This window comes from Thamnophis elegans, unplaced genomic scaffold (genome assembly GCF_009769535.1).
Source record: "Thamnophis elegans isolate rThaEle1 unplaced genomic scaffold, rThaEle1.pri scaffold_42_arrow_ctg1, whole genome shotgun sequence".
Taxonomy (NCBI): domain Eukaryota; kingdom Metazoa; phylum Chordata; class Lepidosauria; order Squamata; family Colubridae; genus Thamnophis; species Thamnophis elegans.
In genome coordinates, this window is record NW_022473894.1 from 144,685 (window position 1) to 164,652 (window position 19,968).

General features: G+C 52.4%; 2 protein-coding genes across 3 annotated transcripts in view; one reads left to right on the top strand and one right to left on the bottom strand.

Moving 5' to 3' along the window:
* The window catches only part of LOC116523542 (prelamin-A/C-like), a 75,560-nt gene extending 74,466 nt beyond the window's left edge, over nt 1–1,094 (top strand). The window contains 1 exon segment of the mRNA XM_032238653.1: nt 752–1,094. Within this exon segment, the coding sequence (XP_032094544.1) occupies nt 752–757 (6 nt within the window). The 3' untranslated portion in view covers nt 758–1,094.
* LOC116523541 (serine/threonine-protein kinase MRCK gamma-like) overlaps nt 1–19,968 on the bottom strand; it is a 187,355-nt gene that overhangs the window by 134,138 nt on the left and 33,249 nt on the right. The gene's annotated exons all lie outside the window — the stretch shown is intronic.

Sequence of the window (19,968 nt, forward strand, 5' to 3'; positions counted from 1 at the left end):
ACCCTCAATCCAGCTACACTCTTGCCCCAGGTGGATACTGAATTGCATCAGGATTGCGTACAGCTGGTGGAGTCTGTATATGCCAGTAGACCCAATCTTAGTGCTCAGCCTCTCCCAAATGCTGACTCTGAATGGTTTACAGATGGTAGCAGCTTTATGATGGAAGGTCTGAGAAAGGCGGGATACTTCCCACTGTGGGAAGTTATAGAAGCCAAATCACTACCAGTAAAGACTTCTGCTCAGCTGGCTGAGCTGGTAGCTTTAACTAGAGCCTTACAGCTGGCTGTAGGACTAAGAGTAAATATTTACACAGATAGCAAATGTGCCTTTGGAACCTTGCACACCCATGGAGCTTTATGGAAGGAAACAGGATTGTTAAATGCAAAGGGGTCAACTATTAAGTATGGTCCACAAATTTTAGAATTGTTGGAAGCAGTCTGGCAGCCAAAAGTAGCAGCAGTCATAGATGTCAAGGGGCATTCTAAGGAAGACACCCTTTACGCGAAAGGGAACCGGGCTGCAGATAGGGCTGCTAAGGAAGCTGCCCTACGACACTCAGATGGAACAGCTACCCGAATTCCCATGTCTCCATCCATACCCCCTTCCCCGGCCTCTTATACACCCGGACACAGGGCATGGGCCAAGTTTATCGGAGGCAAGGAGGGGAACGATGGGTGGCAGGTAGAGAGCAAAGTTATTCTACCAGATGCACCTTTAAGGATTCCTTTAAAACAAAATTCGTTATCTGCAGGACTAGATCACCCAGGGCATCCGTTTCAGCCTGCAGACAGGACGCTTGTAAAGACGCGGGGACCAACAACCTCCTTGGATCAGCAGAGGAAGGGACCCTTTCAAGGGCTTCAGACCACCCATACAGCCCTAAAAGTGGAAGGCCTGGCATCTTGGATTGATCACTTCCAGAGTGAAGAAATACCCACGATCTGCCCGTCCGGATTCCTGGACTGCGCAGCCTGTGACTTTCTCAGTAGCAGAACTGGGACTGAAGTTATTGTTCTGGAACCAAAAGCCTCCGGAACCATAGTTGTGTGAGAGGAGAACTGCCATCTCCCGTAGGTGTTTTCTCAATTAGAACATTTCCCAAAAAGGTGTTTGTAGCTACCCACGCTAGGAGTTACCCAATTATTACCACTAGCTGATTGGTGCGTCTGTGTGCATGAAGGCTAAGATATTAAGACAAATAAACTTAACAACCTTTGGGATGAGACCACATGATTTTGTTATGTATCTGTGCTCTTCCCATATAGGTGGGTACCTATGTTATGCCCACTTTACCTGAAAGGAAGATTGGAAACCACAGGAATCTTGAACAACTCAGAAAGTACCTGAACCCCTTTCTTTGCTCCGTGGGCTCTGGTCCCTCAATAATGCTTTGTATCACATACAAGCGGTGGAAGAAATCCTAGCCAAGGCGACTGGGGAGTTTTTTTATTGCTGCAGCCAAAGAACAAGAAGCCATTTGGACAATGACAGTTCAGAATAGAATAGCTCTAGATATGATATTGGCATCCTAAGGAGATGGGTGTGCACTACTTGGACAACAATGCTGTGTGCAGATTCTGGAGAAATCCTGGAATTCCACAGTTGAACTGCACCCCCCCTCCCCCATGGACGAATGGAAAGAGAAGTGGCATTGACTGACAGGAGGGTTGCCTGATTTCACTGGTTAAGGACCTAATAATGAGCCTGGCAGGCAAAGTCATTGTTCTCTTAATCACCTGTTGTGCATTACAATGCCTTCTGCTTTGCCTCCCCACCTGTAAGTAAACCAGGAGGTCTCCCAGTACAGGGATATTGCTGTTGGGTGAACCTTGGAAAATGAGATCATTTTCAGATTCAAAGGGCTGATGGGCTGGGGGCTAAAGCAAGGTCATAGCACACACTTGAAAGTAAAGCAGGAAGACTGTAATTGGGGTGTGGGGCTCTGTCTGTCTCACAAGAACAAAGAATGCTTATCAACAGGAAATATGCATGTGTAAAGCTTGCAGCAATTATGGGTAGCTAGAAAGTGGATAACAGTAACAAGAATTAGACAACTTGCAGAGCTCAGCTAAAAGTTAGGAATAGAGATGGCCTATGGCAGCCAATGAAAGGCCTGTTAGAGAACTCCTGGGGCCTTCCTTAGCCAAGGCTTAGGAATGGCACAGCTAGAGACCAATAGAACAAATGGTAGAATTATTGCTAAAGTGTTTTTTAGAGGATATTTCTTATTATTTCACCTTGTCCCGCCTTCTCCTTTAGTGAAAATGTATAAAGCTTTCTTAATCCTTTGTTCTTGGCCTTTTGACCAGGAACCTTTTTCTTGGAGTCCTCCAATAAAAAGCAATCAGAAAACCTGCCCCTCCTGTCTGGGTCCATCATTGGCTTCCACACCAGGCTCAGACCCCAATTGGGGAGAAGACAAGTGTGTTTTTAAACAGCAACTACATTTTCACCCAGAAACAACCTGGAGACGAACACAGTTTGCTTGGAATTGGGCTTACATGACTAAAGTGGCTCTTGTTCACCAACCCACACAGACACATACACATAAACACACACAGACGGGTGCATTTCTCGCCCATTGGAGCAATCTTCAAGCGCAGCCCCAAGGAAATTTCAGCTTCAACCTGACAGGCTACTGAAACTATTTGGCAGAGATTTTCAGTGGGGTCTCTTGAAAAAACCACCACAGAATTTTGCATTAAAATAAGCACAGGTTGACAAAAAATAGTAAAGAAGGGAAGGAAGAAAGAAAGAAGGAAAGAATTCAAAAAAAGCACAATATTGGTTAGTGCTGCCATAACAGTGAACAGTTAGTTACGTAAATGGTCGTAAGTTGAGGACTCTGAAAGGTTCTGCTTTGTCCTCAGGGTTTCACACCTGGAGCTGAAGTTCAATCAGAAGAAATTCTTAAACCAGTGAGTTGGAATCAGAATTGTAGGGCTGGAAGGGACCTTGGAGGTCTTCTAGTCCAGTGGTCCCCAACCCCCGGTCCGCGGACCGGTGCCGGGCCGTGGAGTACCTGGCACCGGGCCGCGCAGCGGCCGGGGGCCATGATCGCTGCAGCGGCCGGGGGCCATGCAACGGCCGACTCTTCACTCATGCAGCGCCGTCGCTGGAGGGGGGGAGCTGCGCGGAAGCACAGGAGCAAGTGAGGTGAGGAGGAAGAATCCCCCGCTACTACACCACCTCCGCCCCCTCCCCGAGTCAGCTGTCCCCTCAGTGAACGCCTCCGCCTCTTTCTCCTTTCTCGCCTCAGTCGGCTCGCCTGGAAGCGAGGCGAGGAGGGGGCGGACCATGCGCTGGAAGCGGAGCCCTTGGAGGCCGCTCTCTTCTTTTTCTCGCTTCCCCGCCCGGCCTTGGCTTGTGAGAAGGAACGGCGGGAGAGGTAGAGAGAGAGAGAGAGAGAGAGAGAACGTCGGGCAGCCGAGGGCGGGGGGGGTCTTTTGAGGGGAGATGGGGGTGCGCGATTTTGGCACGCGTGCGCCCTCCGCGGGCGTGGGTGGGGGGCTGAGAGGAGTCTAACGGTAGCGCAGGAATGGGGAGGGTATGAGTGCCGCCTGAGGTGGTGAGGGGCAGTCGCCAGATTCAGGCCGCCGCTGCCGCTATTGCAGCGCACGGTGGAAAAGCGGCGGTCTTGCCCACCCCTTCCCTGCCTCCCGCCCGCTCCAGTTGCCGCAGCCAGGGGTGGGGGCTCGGTGCCTGAAGTCTCTTGCCTCTCTTCCAAAATTTCGCCAACGGGCATCGGTGAAGCGCGCTCTTTCTCTTCCTCACAAAACACATTTCCTTTCCCCCCACGCGTAGTTATTGGCGATATGGACTCTTGGAGGCTGCGCTCCCGGGTCGCGTTTCCTTTTTGCAGCCCACGAGAATGCCTGGTTCTGAGCCTCAAAAAACGAGAGTTCTCTTAAGGCTGCAAAAAAGGAATATACTTTGGTCCTTGAAGCGCTTTTCCTGTTATTTGGACATTATATATATACGTACGTACATACGTACGGTATGTATATATGCATGTATGTGTATATATATATATATATATATATATATATATATATATATATATATATATATATATATATATATATATATATATATATATGTCTGTAGTCCATAATATAGTGATGATTTTAAAAAAAATTAGTTGAGCACATGGAATCTTTTTTCTTTTAGTATATTTTGGAGGTGGGGGCCCACTTTGTTATTTAAGATAGTATCTCCTTTTATATATGGTAGTGAAGATACCTAATACTCCCACCCCCTATTTCCCCCACGACAACCTTGTGAGGTGGGGGGGCTTAGATAGAGTGAATGGGCTTAATACTGTATTCTTTTTACATTGCTATCCTCTGGCTTATTTAATTTTGCCCTTGCTCTTTTTATCTTTGACCTTGATTAATTCAGCTGTTTATTCCTTAAAATCTACATACAAAATGGAAGGTGGGATATGATTCAGGTGTTGAATTGGGAAGGTGGATTTAAAAAGTATGTTTGTATTCCCCCATTTTCGCCCCCCCACCCCTGCGCGCGCTCAGCGGGCCATGGTAAAATTATCAAAGGCTGACTGGTCCGCGGCGATAAAAAGGTTGGGGACCACTGTTCTAGTCCATCCCCCTGCTCAAGCTCCTAGAATCATAGAATTGTAGGGCTAGTCCACTCCCCACCCCGCATCCTGCCCAGGTTCATAGAATTGTAGAGATGGACGGTTCCTCAGAGCTCCTCTAGTCCACCCCATTGACCAAGGCAGGAGTCTTCACCCTCAAAGTTGCTTCTCCAGCTGTGAAAACCTCCAACCTTCTGCTCCTTCCTTGCTTACCAACCTGTCCCGTGTGACGTGTGGGTGGGTGTTGTGCCCCACCCGTGGGCCTCCTTCCTGACCCATTCCACCAACATCATGAATCAACTTTGTCTGGGATGATGGGAGCTGAAATCCGAATATTGGCAGGCAGCTCCAGGCCAAATGCCCCATTTATTCACTTCTACAACTCTACACAAGGCTTCTTTCGATCCAGGGAAAGCTACTTCGGGCACCTGAGTTCTCCTTCCTCTGCCCCCAAGGCTAAAAATAGCCAGAGTTACCCTGTGGTAAGATGGGTGGTCTCTACATCTGATGAATAAAAATAAAATAAATCCCGGAGTTTTGTGGTGACAGGACGATTGTCTTCCTTTCTGGAGGAAGCGTCCGACGCTCCGAAGAGATCCAGCCAACGCAGGAGATGGGCACAAACAGGGAACGGAAAAGAGAAGTGAAGCATCAGGAAGTTCCTTAATTCCTTTATTCTGGCATTTCTCAAAACGTTCAGAGGGAATCCTGGGAGATTAAAACTTTCTGCCGCTTCCCGGAGTTTGGCAGCAGGAATAATCTAAACTGCTCAAAGTTAGTGTAACAGGAAGAAGTTGAGTTCAATGCAGAGATGTTATTAACTTCTTTTTTTTTAATTTCCTTTGTCTCAATATATTTTAGACTGTGTTTGTTAAAAATCTATACCGTTTACGGGCTCTGGGAAGTCGAGGGGGGGAGGGAAGTGGGGTGTTAGGGGGGAGGAGGGGAGGGGGGATATATAGTATGTGCTAGATTTTAAAGTAACACGATTGCACTTGTATACTGTTGCTCTTTAATTCCACTGTAAAAATAGGACAAGCTGAATATATTAATAGATTGTAGAAATACACCGAAGGGAGGAGTAGCGGGATAGAAGAAAGAGGGGCAGAGAAGGCGGGAGAGAGGATTGGAGGGAGGGTGAGAAGGAAGGGAGGGAGTGGATTGGGAGAGAGGAGTGGTAGAGGGGGAGGGGAAGTAGGGTACAGGGGAAGGATGGAGGGAAGACAGAAAGTTGGAGGGGGGCGAAAAAAGGGTGTATGGAGGGTCGAAGAGGTACATTGGGTTTCTATTTTTGGGGGTATTGTTGACACGAGGAATGGCTGTGTTCATTGTTTAATGTTATATGGCCCTGGTTATGCACAGTATATATGTGACTGTACAAAAATGAAATGGAAAAAAAATAAAAAGACATTTACGAGAGAATTGCAGGAATAGAACTCACCTTTTCCGTCTGATTGGCACAAAGTCACTCAGCCAATTGAAGGACAGGAACTCACCAAACATATTGGAAGAATGGAAGTCATCCTTCCCTGGTGATTGGCCAAAGGTTGTACAAATACTCACCATCTTCTGGTCTTTTCCCAACATCATATAAGTTCCTGTGCTTTTTTACGTTGTCCAAATACTTACCATCTCCTTTTCCCCAAATCATAGATGTCCCTCTCCTCTTTTATGTTGTACAAATACTCACCATCACTTTGTACCCAAATCATGAAGGTTCCTATCCTCTTTTACCTATTACCACCATCGCCTGGTTCTTCTATCCAAAATAACCAAGGAACAGTTCCTCTATGAAGTAAACACCTACAAGTAGTTAACATCTCCTTTGTCCAAAACAATTTTTTCTTTAAAGGGGTCCAAATACTCACCAACTGCTTCTTATTTCAGCAAATTAATTTCGGGTACTTTTCCTGAAAATGAATCCCCACATACTCACCTCTTCCTTCTCATTTCTCCAAATTAATTTGGATAAATTTCCTGAAAAGGAATCCCCATATACTCACCTCCTCCTTCTCATTTCTCCATATTAATTTCGGGTACATTTCCTGAAAAGGAATCCCCACATACTCACCTTTTCATTTCTCCAAATTAATTTTGGTACCTTTCCTGAAAAAGAATCCCCACATACTCTCCTCCTCCTTCTCATTTCTCCATATTAATTTCGGGTACATTTCCTGAAAAGGAATCCCCACATACTCACCTTTTCATTTCTCCAAATTAATTTGGGTACCTTTCCTGAAAAGGAATCCTAACATACTCACCTCCTCCTTCTCATTTCTCCATATTAATTTCGGGTACCGTTCCTGAAAAGGAATCCCCACATAGTCTCCTCCTCCCCTCCTCCTCCTCCTCATTTCTCCAAATTAATTTGGGTACATTTCCTGAAAAGGAATCCCCACATACTCACCTCCTCCTTCCCATCTCTCCAAATTAATCTTTTGTCCAAGTTAATTTCCGTACCTTTCCTATAAAATATTCCCCAAATGTTCTGTATTTGTAGTCATTGGACCAAAGCTGCAGTTGTTGTATTATCTTCTACAAGTACCTCCCATTTAGTTGTCAGTGTCCACAATTGCCGTAGAGGTCCTTATCTCATGGTTTCTCAGTTGCTATCTTGAGTTTCAAACAAAATCTTCTACCATTTTAGGGCAGAGCTGGCTGGAGATTTCTGGGAGTTGAAGTCCACAAGTCTTAAAGTTGCCAAGTTTGGGAACCACTGTTTTAGGGGTCTGTGGTTGCCAGCCTCTGCCAACTGTCATCCTGCCTCAAACCTCTGTGGCTGCCCTCCCAGTGGCCGTTGCTTAGTGACCCCTGGTGGGGTCACCTCTGATGTCACAGTGGAGGGAGGGGAGGGGGCTGGGGGGGGGCCTGCAACCGTCAGGAAAGACCCAGCCCTCCCCACCCAGCCCAGCTCCCTGCTGCCCAAAGCCCCCATCAGGGCCACCTAAAACAATCATGGTCACCTATTCCTCTTCCTGCTCAGGTCTTTTTTGGTGGGGGTCAAAAGCCCCCTGGCAGCAGCATCAGCTCCCCTCCCAGGACCCTCCTGAAGGGTAAGGTGACCAGATTTTCAGATTGGTAAAGAGGGACATCTTTGACCGGGGGGGGGGGGGTGTTGATTAAAATTTTTATATGGAGCAACAAAAAATTTCATTCAACGCAAAAATAGTATTGTAATTTTTTTAAAAATTTCAACATAACTACAATTTACAAATATAAATTGTAACTGTTGCCAAACATCCAAATTTTGATCACGTGGCCATGAGGATGCTGCAGCGGTTGCTAAGTGTGAAAATGGTCGCTAAGTGTGAAAAATGGTCATCGGTCACTTTTTTCAATGCCATTGTAACTTTAGTCATTATACCACCTTTCTTGCCACAGTTCTTAAGTGAATAACTGCCAAAGTCCATCTTGCCTTCCGGTGGGGCTGCTGGGAAGGCTCTTTCCTCCTGACCCCATCGCCGGGGGGGGGGGGAGGTAGGAAAGGAGGAGGGGGCACCAACTAAACCAGCCCACTGCTTGCTCCTGCCTGGTGCAGATGCTTACTGATTGAGGAGGGGTCTTTGCTCCAGCTGGACGCTCTTTCTCCAGCCTTTTTGGAAAGCTCTCCCCTCCCCAGCAGCCCCTCCCTTTTTCATTGTGCTGTTAACTTGGGGTGCTGTCGGGGGAGGGGTCTGCCAAGGGATGCTTTGTGCTCTGATGGCAACTGGGCAGTATTTGTATTTTTTAAAACCAATATAGTCATCCAAAACGACGGCTGTTGTGTTTCTTTCATTGGGAATGGGGGGGGGGGTGGACTCTTTGGGGGGGGCTGTTGGTGGGGAGGGTTGCTTGGCTTGAGGTCCCCCATCCCACGTGGGGCTCCCCAGGGAGGCAGGGAGGGGGATCACTCATCACGCTGCCTCTGCACACACATCCTCACCTGTTGGGCTGCTGTCCAGGCGGAAGGAAGGTGGCCTCCAGAGGACGGGGGCCCCCAGACCTGATACCATCAGTAGGGAAGACCACCCCCCACCCCCGGCCACACCAGCCCCACTGCTGACATGCCCCCCCCATGCAAGGCCAAGTGGCTCTTGAAGCTGTCAAGGGGATTGGTGGGATGACCTGCCAATCCATCCCCAATGCTGTGAGTCACCTGGAGGAGGAGCCTGTGGGAGGTGGGCTCCAGGGGTCCTGCCTGCTTCCATCTCTCCACTTGCAGGAAACGGCACAGAGGCCAGCAGTGTCCTTTGGGTCTTTGCCAGCCTGAGATGGGGATGGCCCATGGAGAGGGTCTCCTTCCCACTGCAGGGTCCTTCTCCCCTCACAAGCAGGGACCCTTTGCCCTGATCCCCAAAGCACCCGAGGGCAGGAGAAGAAGGGCGGAAGGTCGTGAAAGAGAGAATTCAGACGTTTCCTGACACTGACAACGATCCATCCAGGAGCTTCCTTGCCAGAGTTATGAGGCTTCCATCTCTGGAAGCTTTCAGGGAGAACCGGAAGGGTAGTCTGCTTGAGCAGGGGCTGGACTAGAAGACCTCCGAGGCCCCTTCCAACCCTGCTCCCTGGTCCTCACACTCCCCTGTTCTGCCCCTGCCCCTTGGAAGGAGAGCTCCGGCTGGAGGTGGGTGCAGGCAGAGGCTGTGTAGGGGTGGGAGTTTGGAAGCAGCCCCTTAAAAGGCGGAAAGGCATCGGCTGAGGAAGTGGGAGGAAGCAACCTTGCCATGGGGGCCGTTTTGATTTGAAGAACAACCTTGGGTCCCAGGAGGGACAAGTTGACCAGGTGGCCGGGAGATCTTGGTTTAAAGCAGTGGTTCCCAAACTTGGCAACTTTAAGACTTGTGGACTTCAACTCCCAGAATTCTCCAGCCAGCTCTGCTGTCTTAAAGTTGCCAAGTTTGGGAACCACCGGTTTAAAGGAAAGGGCAGCCCAGGCGGTGGACTTCAAAAACCGTTGAATCAACCCACTGATTAAAGGCGCTCCTCTTCCTGGATATTAGTGGCACAATTGCAAACAATTCCAACCAGGAGAAAATGCAGACTTTCTCTTTTATGTGCTTATTATTTATCTATCCAATTTAGAATCTGCCCATCTTCCCCACTGAGGGAAATATTGCAAACTATAAAAATTACGTAAGGGGCAAAGACGGTCGAAACGCAGAACTAGATGCCGGCTCAGCTCCCCTAAAATCGTAGGAAAGTCCTGGGAATTAAAACGATCCAGGAATGAGGATTCCAGGCAAATATGCTGGAACTGCTGAACTGGTGTCAGAAAAGCAGAAGGCCTGAGAGTGGTTGAGTGCAAAAGGTTCAGAATGAAAGGATTATTTAGATGTGTTCGAAAGAAAACAAACATGATACGCAGCTGCTTAACGAAGGCAGCAAAATGTTGATACTCATTAATATAAAAGAGCAGAGATATTTTGCCACCTATTTTTGGTCCAGTTTTACTCTCAGGAAACCACCACCAAGAAATTGAAAAATGGGATCACCACAAATAAGGTGGTGTTACAACAGGCGCTAGGGATGGTAAACAAAGCAACCCAAACTGTATATTATCACCTTTTAAATGGAATAACAAAAGTATAAGAATGGCAAAGAAAAAGAATAACTACATGAATGTTCACCTATAATTGTATGTAAGAGAATAAATGACAGTAAGAATATAAAACAAAACATAGGTAAACAATATTTTGTTATAAATAGCTAAGTATAAATAAATATAGAATTGTACATAAAAATGGATAACGATTAAGGGGACCATGAATGCAAGATAGAAATGTATAGAAGGGAAAACACTAACTGCAAATAAACCGATACTGCTGTATGATATACGATGGAACTTCTTGTTCCTATGTTGTCTTAAGTCTTGTGTTTGTTTCTGTTGATGTGTTTAAAATAAAAATTTATAAAAAATAAAAGAAAAATGGGATCACAGTTAATCTCAACTAAAAAAGCAGCTGTGGGCCAGCCCCCCCCCCCCGTCTCTGCCCAACCCACCTCACAGGGCGGTTGTTGTTGTGGGCAGGAGAAGGAAAGCGTGATGGATATGTCTGCCACCTTGAGTTATTTGTAATCATAAAGTGTGTTCGAAATAATCTTGCAATGCATCCAAGAGGGAGGAGGGAGGGGCCTGGGGTCTGGCCAATCCTCTAAGGCCGTGTTTCTCAACCTTGGCGACTTTAAGTCCTGGAGCACAGCTGGCTGGGGGATTCTGGGAGTTGAAGTTGCGAGACCACCAGGCTTCCCCAGCGCTGCCCGAGCCCATCCTTCGCCGGACGCGCCGGGGGCGCAACGGCGCGCGGGACTGGCCGGACCCTCCAGCCTTTGGGGTGGGGGGGCGGCAGCTGCAGGGCCGGACCAGAGGGTTGTCGCGGGGCGTCCAGCGCTGCTCTCCGCAGGTTGTACAGCGGAGCCCCGGGAAGCCCCTCTGCCCCCACTGGAGCCCCCAGAAGCCCCTCTGCCCCCACCGGAGCCCCCAGAAGCCCCTCTGCCCCCACCGGAGCCCCCGGAAGCCCCTCTGCCCCCACCGGAGACCCTGGAAGCCCCTCTGTCCCCACCGGAGCCCCGGGAAGCCCCTCTGCCCCCACCGGAGCCCCGAGAAGCCCCTCTGTCCCCACTGGAGCCCCCAGAAGCCCCTCTGCCCCCACCGGAGACCCTGGAAGCCCCTCTGTCCCCACCGGAGCCCCGGGAAGCCCCTCTGCCCCCACCGGAGCCCCGAGAAGCCCCTCTGCCCCCACTGGAGCCCCCAGAAGCCCCTCTGCCCCCACCGGAGCCCCGGGAAGTCCCTCTGCCCCCACCGGAGCCTCGGGAAGCCCCTCTGCCCCCACTGGAGCCCCCAGAAGCCCCTCTGCCCCCACCGGAGCCCCCAGAAGCCCCTCTGCCCCCACCGGAGCCCCGGGAAGCCCCTCTGCCCCCACCGGAGCCCCTGGAAGCCCCTCTGCCCCCACCGGAGCCCCCAGAAGCCCCTCTGCCCCCACCGGAGCCCCTGGAAGCCCCTCTGCCCCCACCGGAGCCCCGGGAAGCCCCTCTGCCCCCACCGGAGCCCCCGGAAGCCCCTCTGTCCCCACCGGAGCCCCGAGAAGCCCCTCTGTCCCCACCGGAGCCCCCAGAAGCCCCTCTGTCCCCACCGGAGCCCCGAGAAGCCCCCCTGCCCCCACCGGAGCCCCGGGGAGCCCCTCTGTCCCCACCGGAGCCCCCAGAAGCCCCTCTGCCCCCACCGGAGCCCCGGGAAGCCCCTCTGCCCCCACCGGAGCCCCCAGAAGCCCCTCTGTCCCCACCGGAGCCCCCGGAAGCCCCTCTGTCCCCACCGGAGCCCCGGGAAGCCCCTCTGTCCCCACCGGAGCCCCGAGAAGCCCCTCTGCCCCCACCGGAGCCCCGGGGAGCCCCTCTGTCCCCACCGGAGCCCCGAGAAGCCCCTCTGTCCCCACCGGAGCCCCCAGAAGCCCCTCTGCCCCCACCGGAGCCCCCGGAAGCCCCTCTGCCCCCACCGGAGCCCCCAGAAGCCCCTCTGTCCCCACCGGAGCCCCGAGAAGCCCCTCTGTCCCCACCGGAGCCCCGGGAAGCCCCTCTGTCCCCACCGGAGCCCCCAGAAGCCCCTCTGCCCCCACCGGAGCCCCCGGAAGCCCCTCTGCCCCCACCGGAGCCCCTGGAAGCCCCTCTGTCCCCACCGGAGCCCCGAGAAGCCCCTCTGTCCCCACCGGAGCCCCGGGAAGCCCCTCTGTCCCCACCGGAGCCCCTGGAAGCCCCTCTGCCCCCACCGGAGCCCCCGGAAGCCCCTCTGTCCCCACCGGAGCCCCCAGAAGCCCCTCTGCCCCCACCGGAGCCCCCAGAAGCCCCTCTGCCCCCACCGGAGCCCCTGGAAGCCCCTCTGCCCCCACCGGAGCCCCTGGAAGCCCCTCTGTCCCCACCGGAGCCCCGAGAAGCCCCTCTGTCCCCACCGGAGCCCCGGGAAGCCCCTCTGTCCCCACCGGAGCCCCGGGAAGCCCCTCTGCCCCCACCGGAGCCCCTGGAAGCCCCTCTGCCCCCACCGGAGCCCCGGGAAGCCCCTCTGTCCCCACCGGAGCCCCGGGAAGCCCCTCTGCCCCCACCGGAGCCCCCAGAAGCCCCTCTGCCCCCACCGGAGCCCCCGGAAGCCCCTCTGTCCCCACCGGAGCCCCCAGAAGCCCCTCTGCCCCCACCGGAGCCCCCGGAAGCCCCTCTGCCCCCACCGGAGCCCCTGGAAGCCCCTCTGTCCCCACCGGAGCCCCGAGAAGCCCCTCTGTCCCCACCGGAGCCCCGGGAAGCCCCTCTGTCCCCACCGGAGCCCCGGGAAGCCCCTCTGCCCCCACCGGAGCCCCTGGAAGCCCCTCTGCCCCCACCGGAGCCCCGGGAAGCCCCTCTGTCCCCACCGGAGCCCCGGGAAGCCCCTCTGCCCCCACCGGAGCCCCCAGAAGCCCCTCTGCCCCCACCGGAGCCCCTGGAAGCCCCTCTGTCCCCACCGGAGCCCCTGGAAGCCCCCCTGCCCCCACCGGAGCCCCGAGAAGCCCCCCTGCCCCCACCGGAGCCCCGAGAAGCCCCTCTGCCCCCACCGGAGCCCCGAGAAGCCCCTCTGCCCCCACCGGAGCCCCGGGAAGCCCCTCTGCCCCCACCGGAGCCCCGGGAAGCCCCTCTGCCCCCACAGCAGCGCCCCCGGGGACCGAGCGCGGCTTCGCAGGCTGCAAGGGAAGCGGCGCCCCCCGCCCGCCAGGCGTCTTCTCGCCACCCCCTCCCACCGGCCTGGCCGGAGCTGCTAAGCGACCCAACGCCGCCCGGAGGCGGCCAGAGCAGCAGGGCTGTCCCGGAGTGTCCCCCGGCCGGGAAGGGGCGGCAGGAGAAAGCGTTGCCGCCGAAGGGCCACTGCAGCCGGCGACGGGGCGCCAAGGAGCGGCCGCCCAGCGGAGCGTCCCCAGGTCAGTGGGGCGGCGGGGAGGCTGGCGGGGGTCGAGGCCGCCCTGGGCGCCCCCGACGGGACGCCGCAGTTGCTCGGGGTGGGAGGTGGGAGGCCCCCCGCCCGCCCCCTGCCCACTTCGGGCCCCGCTTGGAGGAAGGGGCGCCGGGGCTCCTCCTGCCGCCAAGCCCGCCCTAAGCGCCCCACCTGGGCTTCCGCGGCGTCCCTTCCTCACTTCCGAAGGGAGCCGGGCGAGGCGAGGCGGAGGCGCGATGCTCCCGAAAAGGCTGCCCAGCGGGCGAGGTCCGCGCCTAAAAGCCCCGGCAGACCCGGGCTGAGCCTCTCGGGGCAGCGGCGGCTCGGCTTTCCCAGCGGAGAAGCCTCAGTGTAGCTCCGGGACTGCCCAGCAAAGCCCCCCCCCCCTCTCGCCCTTGCCCAGAAGGGCAGTTTTGGAGCAGGTTTTCCCAGGAAAACCTCTCAGCCCAGCCTTCCTCGAGTTTGGCGCCTTTCAGATGGGGGGAGCCCCCCTCCCAGAATCTGGGCTGTGAAAAACGCTCCTGAGTCTCCGAACTTCAAACCGTCACTAAGCGGATGGCTGGTGATAAGTCAAGTGATAACCCTTCTTACTTGATGCATAACTTAAAGTGGGGAAGAGACCCTCTGCTCCTTCCTCCTCCTCCTCCTCCTCCTCTTTCCCCCATTACAACAGAGAGAGGGAGGGGTCCAAGGTCACCCAGCTGCCTTTCAGGGCTCCCGCAGGACTAGAACTCACCATCTAGAACTCACCAGACTAGAACTCTAAGGCTGCCCCTTAACCAGTGCCACGCAGGATCCCTTGGGCTGTGAATGGGGGCTTTGTGGATGGTTTTCTCCTGCTTTGGTCTCCCCCTGACCTGACTCTGCCACCGTCCTTGTCCCAAGAAGTCAGTCCTTCTTCCCCACCATTTGCCGGCAGAGGAAACCACGAGGGTGCAGGATTCTGACCCTTCCCAGATGTGAGCAAACGGCTCTCCGGGGTCAGAATCCCTTCGACCTCAGGATTTCAGCACACACACACACCCTTCCCACAAGTGAGCAAGGAGGCTGGAAACTGCCTGAAATGGGGAATGTAAGAGACTCACAAGAAATGGATGTGGAAATGCTTTTACTCCTCTCAGATGTCTAGACCAGTGGCTCCCAAACTTGGCAACTTTAAGACTTGTGGACTTCAACTCTCAGAATTCTCCAGTCAGCTTTGCTGCCCGCCAGAGCCTCGTTTGGGAACCACTGGTCTATACCATAATTTGTTTGGCAGCCGGCAGGATAGAATTGGGGGGGGGGGGGAGAGAAAAGGGCCTGTTTAAATTTTGTAATCATATCTGGTCCAAACTTAAAAACTCCCAAAGAATCATTCATGGCCTTCTGAAGATGTCTTTGAACCAACCAGTTATACTTGCTCTTGTGACTCAATTATGGGAGTCTAGAAAATCTGAACACTGATATGCTCAGTTTTTTTTTTAAAGGTCAGTAGTAATGCAGAGTTATTGAGGGATTCTGTATAGTGGACCCCTCCCCAACCAAAGAAATTCTTTTCTAATGAGCCCATCTTTGAGAGCAATTGCACCATATTGAAATCACTCAGATATTTCACCAGATGACCCCCCCTCTATGGATTGTTAGAGGTATGTCCAGATAATTGGTACAAGATGACAACTATACTTCTGTAGCCAATCTTTTTCTTAAGGACATTGCAGCAGCAGAGAATTTTGTCACTGCATATGTGGTAACCGGGTTAGTGTCCTGGAGGAGGAAGCCTAGATAAAAATTGTCTGCCGTCCCTGGCAATCTCCCTAATAAGGGGAGAATATGTGCAGACCTACAAGCTCTGTATAGCTCACAGTGTAATAGAACATGTGAATTATCTTCCACTTCTCCTTTATCACATATACAAACGCGTTCGGCTATAGGTGTTCTCTTATACCTGCCCTGGAGGAGTGCTGAAGGAAGAAGGTTAAATCTGGCTCTGAAGAAAGCTATTCTTTGTTTTGGGGAGATCAGGTCATTTAGATATCTTGCCGATTCCCACACTCCCTGTTTGATTCTGTCCCTACTGTGGAGAGGCAACCTATTTAGTTCTTCCTGGAACTCCATGTCCTTCATTCTATTCATTACAACTCGCTTTCCTTGATCAAAGCCTGGGGACATTGAGAATACCAGTGAGAGCCCATGAGAACCCAGCTTGTGATCAATTGCCTGTTTCCAGGGAGAGAGTTGCCAAAACCTCCTCTTGCAATACAGAAAGTCTGTAGCTATGTCACTGAAATGTGTGGCTTACAACCAGTCCTCGCACTTATGACGATTGCTGTATTCCCCCTGTGGTCAGGTGATCAAAATCTGGGCACTTGGGCAACCAGCAAGATTATTTGTTTATTTGATACGGGAAGCACTTAGGATGGCCGCAGCAGCATCCCAGGGATGGGTCTGTCGTTGGGATGGCCGTTTAGGACCTTCCCACAAGCCACGTCAAAGGGGGGGGAACTGGATTTGCTCAGCGACCATGTGATTCACTTAACAACGGCAGTCATTTGCATCAACTCACTGTGCAACCACCTTGCTCAGCCACAGAGATTTGGGCCCTGATTGTGGTGCTCATCTGAGGGTTTGCGTTCCTCTCTTCTATGAAGAATCAGGGAGCCGTTTTCGCCACAAACATGGCAGAATATGAGCCCCTGGGAGGGAAGCCGAGACCACCTTGAGACCGTTTCCTTTGCCTCAGAAGACCTGAGCTGGTTTTTTCCTGCCCTGCTCATCTCCCTCGGACAGCCCGGACTCTCAGATGAAGGGAGGAGGGTGGAGGGGCGTCCTCGAGGGGCCTGGAATTCAAGGAACGTTGGTCTGCTTAGCCAGGAAACTAACATGCTTTTATCCGGGATTGAGAGAAGAAACCTGGCCGGATCGTGGTCTGTTTGGTTCTGCAGTGTAGCTGGATGGCTGGTCGGTCCCTGATTTCAGCTACGCTCCTTTTCTCCCTATTTGGACGTTACTGATTTTTAAAAGGCCCACAAAGTGTATTCCCAAGAGACGAAATGGGTAATTGGAAGGATTTGGGGGTCCCAGGATGTTTCCTCCAGATGCAAACGGTCTGTTTTGGGGTGGGGTCCCCTCCTTTCTGCCCTGAGCTGCAAATCTTCTCCTTGATTGGTCTTTATTTGATTTGGGGACCCAAAGTGGGCACATTTCCTCCCATATCAAACACAGAAAATCCACCCCCCCCTCACCTGTTCCCGGGGAGCAGGGAAGGAGGTCCTTCCATCATGCCCATCCCAGCACGGTGGGGGCTGGAGTTTCCTCTGGGAGACGCTGCCTGGAAGAACATCTGGCAGCCAGCCGATGTGGCCTGAGGCGGGTGAAGAATTAGTGAGGCGGCTGTCGTGTCTTCCTGGGGACGAGCCCCTCATACGGAGGAGGAGGAGAGCCCCTCTCTGTCCTTCTGCTGGGCGCCACATCTGGACAGGAGGCAGGTGATGCCCAGCCGCCCGAGGGATGCCCGGGATGATCTGGGAGGCAGAGGCTGGACCACTGCTGGAGGTAAAAGCGTCACCATGGCAACCCCGGGATGTTCCCTCGGCGTAACTAGCAGGCGGTGGGGACAGGGATGGGCTCCTCGGACAACGGAGGGAGTTTCCTTTGCAGGGCTGGCGAGAGCCGGCTGGCTTCCCTCTCACCGGCTTCCCTCTCGCCCCGGGGAGACGGTTGCCACCCCAGCTGTCTCATGCCCCCACCCCCCCACCAGCCCGGATCTGCATCCCTGCCGGCTGCCAGGTACGGCTTCCCTCTCTGCTTTTATAAATAGTTGCAATGAAGGATGAAAGGAATTCGGCTGGTTGCGTTTCAGCAGCTGCTCTGGAGAGAGAGAGAAATTTATTTTGCTGCTGTTGTTCTGAAGGGTTTTCCCAGCCATGAGATGCACCTTAAATGCAGGGGGGATTTTTTGTTTTGCGGGGATATCTGGGGCTTTAGAAAGGGGTGGAATTTAAAGGCACCTGTTTCTCTCCCGCATCGGGGCGTTTCCCCAGCCGTTAGTTTGGCTTTTAATTAAGACTCTCGTGTCGAAGGTGGAGCTGGGGATGAAGGAAGAGGTGAGGAGCCACTGAATTTGGAAAATCACCCTCCGGTTTTTTGTTTCTTTGCATTTTTCCAATGTCCTGCATTTTTCACTCCATTCTCTGCAGCTTTTTCCCTCTTTCTACAAGATATATATTGTTCATTTCCCTTTTTTGCCTTATTCATTCCATTATATGCCATTATTATTATCCATGCGGTCTATCACTTCATTCTCTGTTCCACATTTTGTTTTTCATCCATTCTGCAACCTTGTTCTTTTCTTTCTCTCCTAAACAGTTTCCAAATCCCCCACCTTTTCTTCCCAAGGGCCACTTTCCACACGTTCTCTGTTGGGAGAACTGGCTGGGATGCAAACTCCAGTGACAACTAAAACAATTAATTTATACAATACAATACAAGAGCAGAGTTGGAAGGGACCTTGGAGGTCTTCTAGTCCAACCCCCTGCCTAGGCAGGAAACCCTATACCTTTTCAGACAAATGGCTATCCAACATCTTCTTAAAGACTTCCAGTGTTGGGGCATTCACAACTTCTGTTCCACTGATTAATTGTTCCAACCGTCAATGTATTATAATACATTTTAATTTCAAACTCCTGCTTTTTCTCCCTGCAGTGATTCAAATTTCTCTCCTTTCCTTCCATGCCTGGTTTCCCCCAGGATCCCTTTGTGGGTCTATCACAAAATAGTCTTCTCTCCACCTTCTCTTATTACCAGAACCAATCAGGCCGATCCTCATTCCTTGCCATAAGAACAAGGTGCAGTGGCGATGGCACCAGGTGAGTTCTAGTCCTGCCTTGGCCGTGAAAGCCGGCTGGGTGACATTGGGCTGATCACCAGGAGAGGTGAGTTCTAATCCCACTTATGGCATGAAAGCCAGCTGGGCCCTTTCTCTCAGGCCGGTCCACCTCACAGGGTTGTTTTTCTGAGGAAAATAAAATAGGAAGGAGTGCTTGCTGCCTTCAGTTACTTGTAAAATAATAAAGGTGGGATTAAAATAAATGAAACCGAATTGTTTGAAAAGGTCAGAGCTGCTTCTGATTCCACCCATCAGGCAGCCTCTCATTCTTAGCTCTCCAGATGTCACCATTACTTTTCCCTTACTCTCTTGTAATCCACTCGTCCTCCATCCCTTTCTCCTGGATTGGATTCATTCGGGGGGGGTGGACAATTTCCCCCAAACGCACCCCTGGTTCTTCCTTTACCACATCGGAGGCCTTCACAACACACAACCAGGACCCATGGATGCCCACCTTCACACAGAATAATGGAGGAGGAAGAAGGGACTTTGGAGGTCTTCCACTCCAACTGCAGGGAATGAGAGATTCAAAAATAAAAGCCTCTGACCCTGGGGGATTAGCTGGGGGTTGCATCATCCAGACAGGGGAAAGTTGCAGGAGGAAACTGCCAGGCCCCACATGAAAAGAGGGTGATGGGCTGGCGGCTGAAGCAAAGTCATGGCACACACTTGAAAGGAAAGCAGGAAGGCTGGGTGTTTCTGCACTGCCAGCCGCCCTCAGAGCTCCTGAGTCTTTTGACAGTGATTGAATGCTCTGAAAATCAAGGGGCGATGCAGAGATCCGCCAACAGGGAAGCTGCCCAAAGATTTGCCAGTGGGTTGGATTTTGCCTCAATCTGAGATATGAGGAGGATTAGATATAGGGATCAAAGGCAGCCTTTTTCTCATTACTGAATGTCTGTCTGACCTCAATGTCCCTTGGACAATCCAGGTGATTTTGGGCCATTTTAGGGAGCTCATAATATGGGACTTCTTGAGCAACTAAAAGCAATATTGCAGGAACAAAAGATTTGAGATTATTTGTGAAACTTGTTAATAGTCCATTTCTGTTAGAGGAGTGTGGAGGTGGTGTTTCTGTGTTTCTGTGTTGTGTCCAAGACTTGGGAGAGGAGTAAGACCCTCTAATAACAATAAAGAAAATGACCGTATTATTATTTCTTATTTTACTTTTAAAAAGGGATTTGGAAAAAATGGAGCTCGTTGGCTTGTGAAAGCTCCCTAAAATAATGATAATGATTGGTTTCCCTGGAGAAAGTATGAAAGGAAATATTTGTATGTGGATTTTTATGCAAGCAGTTTGAATGGAGGATAAATCTGTAAGTATGCCGATGTGTAAATGCTTGTGTGTGTAGAGTCCCTATCCTAGGGTGACCAGACGTCCCGCTTTTGGCGGGATAGCCCCGCCTTTTCATAAATTTTCCCGCGTCCCGCACGCTTCTTAAAAACACACACTTTTTTTGGCGCTCGCAGCTCCCTCGCTCCCCCGCCCATCAGCTGCTAGCTCGCTGGGCTGGCTCATCATTCCGTTCTATCCTACAAATTTAAGCCAGCCCAGCCTTCCGCTCACTGATTGGATTGGCC